This window comes from Octodon degus, unplaced genomic scaffold, assembly GCF_000260255.1.
Source record: "Octodon degus isolate 3935 unplaced genomic scaffold, OctDeg1.0 scaffold00015, whole genome shotgun sequence".
Taxonomy (NCBI): Eukaryota; Metazoa; Chordata; class Mammalia; order Rodentia; family Octodontidae; genus Octodon; species Octodon degus.
Genome location: NW_004524591.1, coordinates 13435235 through 13444140, shown reverse-complemented (window position 1 = coordinate 13444140; position 8906 = coordinate 13435235). Strand labels below are relative to the sequence as shown.

At 41.4% G+C, this 8906-nt stretch overlaps 1 protein-coding gene across 1 annotated transcript in view; it reads left to right on the top strand.

The window, feature by feature from the left end:
- The first annotated feature begins 1352 nt into the window (after positions 1-1352).
- Positions 1353-8906, top strand: part of Tra2a (transformer 2 alpha homolog) — a 31514-nt gene continuing 23960 nt past the window's right edge. Inside the window, exon 1 of the mRNA XM_023709937.1 lies at positions 1353-1570. Coding sequence (XP_023565705.1) covers positions 1535-1570 — 36 coding nt within the window. The 5' untranslated portion in view covers positions 1353-1534. The remainder of the gene's footprint in view (positions 1571-8906) is intronic.

Below are 8906 nucleotides of genomic sequence, written 5' to 3'. Positions count from 1 at the left end.
ATAATAAATAAATAATTTAAAAAAAATAAAATAAAATAATAAAATAAAATTGAATTATAGTCTGGGTGTGGTGGCACCCACCTGTAATCCTACAGCACTCAGGTGAGGCAGGAGGATCATCCTGGGTTCAAGGCTAGCCTGAGCTACACAGTAAGTCCAAGGCCAACCCAGCCAACTCTGTCTAAAAACAAACAAAAAAACTACATTTCACACCTGGGCATAGTGGTGCATGCCTGTAATCCCAGCACTTGGGAGGCTGAGACAGGAGGATCACTGAGAATTTGAGGCCAGCCTGAGCTATCTGAGTTCAAGGCCAGCTTGGACTGCATATCGAGACTGCCTCAAAAAAAAAAAAAAAAAAATTGCATTCCACAAACCCCAATGTCACGGTGTGTGCCTGTACTGTCATCACTGTGAGACGCTTAGGCAAGAGGCTTTATGGTTCAAACGCAGTCTGTGCAATTTAGAGGTCTAGCTAGACCCTGTCTCAAAATAAGTAGAGTTTACAAAGAGGCTGGGATGTACTACAGTGTGAAGACTTTGGATTCTCTCACATATATGTATTTCCACTATTTTAAGCTCAAAATCATCTTAGAAATTGTAACTCATTGGGATTCAAGTAGATAGATTTCAGAGGTCTTGTCTAATAGGCTTTAATGGAAATACCAATTTATTTATTTATTTATTTATTTATTTTTCTTTGGCGGAACCAGGGATTGAACTCAGGCCCTTGCACTTGCCAGGCAGGCGCTTATTGTACTGAGCCTGAGCCATCTCCCCGGCCCCCTGAAAATACCAACTTAAAGACATGATGGGCGCATGACTCACGCCTATAATTCCAGCGCTGGAGAGGCTGAGGCAGAGCGATCCTGAGTTCAAGCCAGCATGAGCTACATAAGAGTTCCAGGCCAGATTTGGCTACAAGAGATTCTCCGAGAGACGAAAAAAGGAAAAACGTAGACAGAGAAAAGAGAAGTGTGGCTGTTCATCACAGCTCCATCTGCGCGCGTCACTTCGACGCCATTACAAAGAGCAAATGTTAAATGGTCTGCTTAATTACGCTTCCAGGTTTTTCAGTTCTCTTACACAAGAATCCACGTGGACAATATTTAATTGGGCAAAGGTTATTAAAAAGAGCCTCTGAGGATCGAAACTTCAAAACGGTAGGCGTGTTATAAGGGATCCTAGCTCCGCAGGTCAGCCAGCGTAGAGGAAGTGGCCGCGAGAAGCCCAAGTTCGGGGCTGGCATTCACCCGCGACGCCCGGCCCGACCCACACAAAGCCTCGCGGGGGCGGGGCCTCGTGACGTCACGGTGACGTCCGCCCCGTACGTCGCGCCCTGGAGAAGCCCGAGGGTTTCTAGCGGCGCCGGCGCCATTTTGACGGAGCCTGCGACCGAGGTGGGAGTGGAGTGGGGCGGCAGTTGTTGCCGACTCTTTCCTGCCCCCAACGGTCCAGTCAGCGGGGTGATTAGGCTGTCGGCCCTCGAGCCGAAACTTGTCTCTTACTTAGTTCTGTGGAGCGCCTGGCCGACATGAGTGATGTAGAGGAAAACAACTTCGAGGGCAGAGTGAGTACAAAGCCGCGGGAGCCGTCTCCGGCGGCGGCCCGATGCCCGGGGTTCCACCCGGACGAGCGCGGTCGGGGGTTGCGGGAGGTCCTGCGGGGCCCGCGAGAACAACCTCTGGAGCCATCGCGATTTCTTCCTCACATCCCAAGATGGCTTCTAGGTGCCACTGCTTCCCCAGGCACTACGAACAACCCTCCGCCCCCTTTTTCGGAGACTGACTGGTACCTGGACTCGGGTCTCCGGTGTCCCTGCCGGCCCCCGCCCCGAGGCTCCGCTATCTCGGCTCCGAGGTGTGGGTCCCGGTCGCGGTGGGGTGGGAGGAGGCGGCGGCCGGATGGTGGTAGGTGCCGACTGCGCTGGCGTTGCCGCGACCCCCGAGCTTCGCACAGGGTGTCGGGGTCCCCCGCGCGCGGGGCCGTCGTCCAGGACGTAGAGCTGCGCGGGGCTACCTGGGGCCTGTGTCTGCTTGGCTTTCTGTTGCAGTGAGCGGCCGCGTCTCTGTTGGAACCCGCGGCGTTGCGTCTATAAAGGGCGAAAGCCTTGAGGTTGAAGGTGGGACGAGCCCGGTGAAGTGGTTAGTGAACGACCTCACCGACCCTCACGCGTCCTTAAGACAGAGCTGTGAGGGGAAAACCGCGGAGGAGCCCCTCCCCTCGTGTTCTTGTTCCTTTCACTTCAGAATGAGTGTGGAAATGCTATAGCGCCTGCTTTTTCTAATTCCTTGATGCTGGGGTTTTTCTTTTTGTATATCTTCTAATGCTTTCTTTCCTGTAACCTTTCATCCAAAAGCAAACCACACCTTCATAGGTTTCTACGGTTAAAAAAAATTAAGGCATATTTTTTCTTTACTCTTACATAACAACGAATTTCATGGTTCGGTCTTAAAAGATACCTAGTCAAGTTTATATCTTAAAACTTTATCCAAAAATTACAGGCGCGCGCTCTCGCCGTCTCTCTCCCCACTCCACCCCCAGGAAGTAGGGCTCAGGGGAAAGTTTTCATTATTTGGGAAGTGATAAAATATAAAATCCTAGAGAATGTGTTGCCCTGAAGTACGTATCCTAGAACGTTGTTTGCAGTTTTATTTTTGAGGTTACCGTAGTAGTGGAAATTGGAAGTGAACGAGTGTGAAAGAAATCCTGAAAAGAAAACAGAAGCCTCAGGCAGCACATTCCGGCTGTTTGTGTAGTCACTAGAGGAAACGCAAAAAAATACTGGAGTATACTGGACGGAATCAATTTGTTCTTTTTGAAAATTCATTATACATCCTTCTATTAAATCAGAAGGTGGAGGAAAGAAACTTAAAATAGTAGGCAAGCGGACCAGGGATGTATCTCAGCACCGCAGCGCCAGCCTAGTAAATGCTATAGGTGCCGAGTTGGTTTCCTGCTACCAAAAGAAAAGGTTTTGTAAATAAAGTAATGGGATAGAAACCCCATAAAGACTAGATTTAAGATTGTGTTTCTAAAATAAATTTGGAGCTTGAACCTAGTTAAACCCACTTATTTTATTTCTTAGGATAGTATAGTGATTTTCCCAATTTAAATTTTAAGATCATTAAAAATATTAGGTGGTAGTTGTGTTTCTCCTTTAGTTACAGAAAGAAATTTTCGCTATCCATTTATCTTTATTTCAGTTTAACATAAAAGCTATTTTTATTTTAATGTTTGGTTTGTGGGGTGTATAATAATGGGACCTGGGTTCCTTTTTAATGTAGCATCTAGCAAAGGAAGTCCTAAATAACTGTCACCTTACTAAAGGAAGTATCATACAATATTCCCACCTATTTTAAAAAATTGCTTAAGCATAACAACTTACAGAAAGGGGAGTTACTTTTTCACTTATCATAAAAATATTTTTTCGTGAGTGATGTCCAAGTATAGTATATCAAATCAGCAGATTGGATAATTAATACTTCCAGCCTTACCTGTTTTTTAGGTTGAGGTAATTGTCTTGCTTTATAATTGGTTGAAAAATTAGAAGAATGCTAGGACTTTCTTTAGAAGTGAACTTTTTTCTTCAAGTGATTTAATGTTCACTAATGCATTTGCTTTTTAAAATGGTTATCTTTTTCTGCTGACCGTAATCCAGCATTTTATATAATTCATAGTTTCTAAAGCTGTCTAAAGCTAACAGCCTAGGCTCATAAAAAGATTTTCAAATACTGTGTTGTTTTAGTAGATATGCTTCAAGCTTATTTTTACTAAAATTAGAAAATTGACAGATCAATATTCAAATGTTAGGGCTACCAAAAGTGTTTGAAGAGATTAACTGACTTTGGGGTTTTCCCTTGTAGGACTTCTTTAGACTGCTTCTAATATGTTAAGCTGACACTTGAACCACGATGTCATTTATCTACAGTATATAATGGGTGCACATGAATACCATCTCAGTAAGAAAAAGTATTTAGAATTAGGTGAAAACATTCTGAAGGCTACAAAACATACTGAAGAAAGCATTAATATTAATAAAATGCCTCCTTTTACAGCATCTTAGACTCTTACACCCCAATATCTTTGATAAATTTTCTAACTTAGAGCTCATGATAATCTTGTAGTTTAGAAATTAAGTACTAAGACTCAGAAAATGATACACGCAAGAATCTGACGCAAGTCTTTATGCACACAATGCTGTGTGTAATTTATTTTGTGAAAAGCATAGTGCCCTTGTGTCTCAGAACCATTAATGAAATTTGCTAATAGTTAACCAAAGCAAGTTTTTCCATTTTAATGTCTTTTCCATCTTAAAGAACTAGACTTGGAGCTGGTGAGATGGCTTGGTGGTCTAAAGCACCTCCTTAGAACAAGCTAGGCTAAGCAAAGCACAGGGACCATGGTTCAATCCCCCAGCACTACATGCCAGCCAGCCCCGGCCCCCTGGTGGGCTGAGCTGGCCACACACACAAGATAAATAAATAAATAAATAAATAAATAAATGTTTTTTTTTTTTTAAAAAAGAACTAGACTTGCCTGGTGTGGTGGCTCACACCTGTAATCCTAACATGGGCTGAAGCAGGAGGATCATTCCAGACCAGCCTGGGCTACAAAGTGAGCCAAAGACCGTCCCGAACTGCATAGGGAGATCATGTCTCAAAAAGACCCACCCACCCCCACGAAAAAAAAAAAATATATATATATATATGTATATATATATATATAGGCTTAAAGAATTTAAGAGAATTGACTGAATTCTGTTTTAGGTAGAGTGAGTTGAAACTCATTGTATTTAAGGACTAGCTATAGCTGGCGTGTTTCTTATTTTGGCTAGGTGTTCTGAGTTTTTGGGACATATACCAAGTTAACAGATGCTTTTAGTAGAAATGTCCCTTGGAGCTGGAGACAAATTGGGCACTTGTATGGTTTGTGTTTCATGTTCAAAAAGTATTGTTGCCAGGTGTGATACCGCGCACCCCTGTAATCCCACTACTTGTTTGGTTGAGGTAGGATAGCCATGAGTTTGAGGCCAATCTGGGCTACACAGTGAGAGCCTGTGGGGAGGGGGAGTTGTTTTGCTTCATGCAGCTTTATGTAAATTAGGATTTTGATCTCAAAAAAATTAGTGCCTTTTATATAGCATAATGGCGTGTGCCTGTCATCCCAGGCACTTTGGAAGCTTGAGGATTGTTGTGAGTTCCAGAGTGAGACCCTGTCTTAGAAACCCAAGTAGATAGATATCAAGAAAAATGAAAATTAAACTTTGTAATGTGCGTTGTTGTGCTGCTGTTTGTCTGCTTTGCAAGGCTTGTTGAGGCTTCTTGAATAGCTGGAATATTTTTAAAAAGACTTGCTGAGTGGTAGCAAATGCTTGTAATCCCCAGCACTCAGGAAGGCTGAGGCAGAGCAAGTCACAAGTTTTTCATCTTGTACAATTTATTGACTCAGCAAGACCCTTTCTTAAAATAAATTGAAAAGGCTGGGGATGTAGCTCAATGCAAAGTCTTCAAAGGCTCACACTCCAGTACTGGCCTCCCAAGCCCCACAAAACTCCCAAGGGTCCTCCTCCTCCTTAATGGATGATTGCATGATACAAGAAAAGGAAAACAGGTTTATCAGTACTAAATGAAACTGAAAGTTGTATGTTGTTCAAGAATAGAAGTAATATGGAGCCAGGTGTGACAGGGCAATCTGTCCTGGAAACCAGCCTTCTAATCTTAGAAGCGAGCCTGAGCTCCATACTGGGATTACATAGGATAACCCTATTTAAAACAAAACAACTAGACCAGGGAGATAGCTCAGTAGAAGGGCCTGAGTTCAATCCCTGGTTCCACCAAAGGAAAAACAACAAAAGGGAAGGTATTTTTCCCCCCACTTTCTCTGAGATTAGATTTGTTTAGTAATGAAAGTGATAAACAGGAGTGGTAGTGGTGAACATCTGTAATCCCAGCACTCTGAGAGACTAAAACAAGGATTGTAAACTTGAGTCTATCCTCGGCAATTTAATGTTGAGTCTCTTTGTCTCTAATAAATTTTAAGGCAGCTAGGGATGTAGCTCAGTGTTATGACCCTGAGTCCAACCACCCAGTACTTAAAAAGGCTTGATGGATTGACTGGATTTTTTTCTTTAAACTGGGGTTTAAAGTTTTGTGTAAAATTTACCAGGGATTGAACTCAGGCCCCTATGCTTGCCAGGCAAGCCCTTATTCTACTATTCTATTGAGCTATCTTCCCAGCCCCAGTATATAAAACTTTAAGTGAGTCATGCCCATAGCACCAGCTTCAAAAACAGTCTTCAGCTTTTTGACTTCAAACATCATCAGATCAACCTATTACGTCGGTAAAGCTTTCCCATTTTGGAGTAGGTGTTTTGTTTTTGTTTTTTTTTTGGGGGGGGGGACCCAGGATTGAACTGAGGCCACCATTTTTGGAGTAGGGATATGAAACCTGTGAATTACCTTGGGTTTAGTTTATTTCCCTAAAGTTGAATACTGTCATTTATACAGTTTTAATAAAAATTTTGTCTCAATCAAGAAAACAGTTTGCAAACCAAAGGAAAAATTTCTTGTTTTTGTTTTGAGACAAGGTCTCACAGTGTAATACAGGCTAGCCTCAACCTCAACATGTATCCTGGGATGTCTTTGACCTCTTTATCCTTCTGACTTGACCTCCAAAGGGCTGAGGTTGCCTATGTGTGCCATTGCACATGGCAGGAAGTAATCATAAGGCTCAAATTTGTAAATTTGAGATTCTTTCACAGAAGAGCATTAATTTGCTCAATATAAAAAGGTTTTTAAAGGAAGATAGTATATTATACCCATGGTGGATATAAATGTAATTTTACAGTTCTGTTGTAGATGTTTTATACTTTGTACCATTTTTAAAATGAGTGGGGGGGGGTCAGGGAGATAGGTCAGTAGAATAAGTGCTTGCACAAGGGCCTGAGTTAAATCTCCATTTACGCCAAAAAATAAAATAAAATAAAAATAAAAAATAAAATGAGTGTAGGGCTTTGAGATCTGAAAGAATATCAAAGGATTTAAATATTTTAGGTTTGTTTTAACAAAATTAATTTTTTCTATGGACTTTTATAAATGAACTGAACTTATTTACCTGTGGTATCCCTTGTGTAACAAGTGTGAAATGATAGGAGTAATCACCATTAGTGTCTGTCTGAAAAGCCTTTGATAGTATCAGTGAGTGCTTAGGTTTCTCCTTTGTAAAAGGTGTACATCCCCCATGCTAAGTGAATTAATACTGATTGTTACTTGTTTACATGCCTGAAAAGATTTAGCAGAAGTAGAGATTTAAAAAAAAAAAAAAAAAAAAGTAACAGATGAAGACAAGATTGAGACACTGGAGAAAATACTGAAATAACATGTGCATCCTCCTTCCTCTTGATACTGTAATATATACTTGTATGTAATCTTTACTGTGTTGTAATATACACTAAAAGTATGAGTAGGTAGGCCCTTTGTATGTAATCTTTACTGTGTTGTAATATACACTAAAAGTATGAGTAGGTAGGCCCTACCTGATAAGAATTTTTTTTTCTTGAAACCAGAGTCCTGCAATTTAACATTAAAGATTCATAAATACTCCAGCACACCAGAAGATGAGAAAATAAGTAGAGAGTGCTATAACTAGGTGTTGGTAATTTGATTTAGTTGCTATTTTTTGGCTTTCGGTAGAGCTAATCCACTTTTGATTATAACATCTTTTTTTTCTGCCTTTGAAATAATCACTGGCTTTTTAAACATCACAACTTATTTTGATACCTAGTCATGGTGGTGCATGGCTGTAATCCCCAGCACTCTGAGAGGCAAAGGCAAGAGAATTTCAGGTTTGAGCCCAGCCCGGGCAATTTAGTGACTTTAGAGTGATCTTGTCTCAAAGTTTTCAAAAGCTGAGGTATGCTTCAGTACAAATGTCCGTCCTGGGCTCAGTTCCCTGTGTGTTGGGGTGGGTGGGTAGCAGCACATCCCTGTCATCCTAGACTGAGGATGCTGACATAGAACCATCTCCATAATGAGATTGAAGCCATCTTAGGCTACATAGTGAGTTCAGAACCAGCCTGAACTATGTAGGATCTGTCTCAAATTTTTTCTTTTTCTTTTTTCTTTTTTTTTTGTGTGTGTGTGTGTGTGTGTGTGATATATGCACTTGCAGATTCATGAGCCATATTTAAGATTTGTACAAGGACTGGGGAGATAGCTAAGTAGAATAAAGGTACCTGCCTGGCAAGCACAAGGTCTTGAGTTCAATCACTGGTACAAAAAAAAAAAAATTGTGCAGAAAGTTAAATTCTACAGGTAACTTCACAGTAGTGATATGAATTTAATCATTTATAATTTCCAGAATATCTGTGTGTCTTTGCAGGTAGAGACTCCTTTAACAGTTAACAAAATGAAGCAAACAGTTATGATCTTAAAAAGAGAAACTCTTGTTAAAAAAAGGTTTTATTTTTTGTTGTTTTAAAGATAAGAGTTTTACTATATAGTACTAGCTAGTCTTAAATTGGCTTATGTAGGTGTGAGCCACCACAACTGGCTTGAAATTAATACTGCGACCGATCATTTTTTTCTAAGAATTCTGTCTAATACCAGTTAGATTTAAGAAAAGACTGACAAAGTATCAGCTTGGTAATCTACAAAGGAAATACCTCTGTCATTGTTAAGAGGAGGGAGGCAAGGTCTGGTAAGATAGCTTGGTGGACTAAGTGCCTGCTTAGGCAAGCACAGGGACTAGGTTCCTGGCACCAAATGCAGTGCTAGTCTCACCCCTGGGTGTGCTGAGCTGTCCACAGCATCTGGGTGTGGTGAAGCATGCCTGTAATCCCAGTGCTGGGGAGGATGAAAATAGGATCACTGCAAGTCCAAGCTGTGTAGTGAGACCCTGTACCA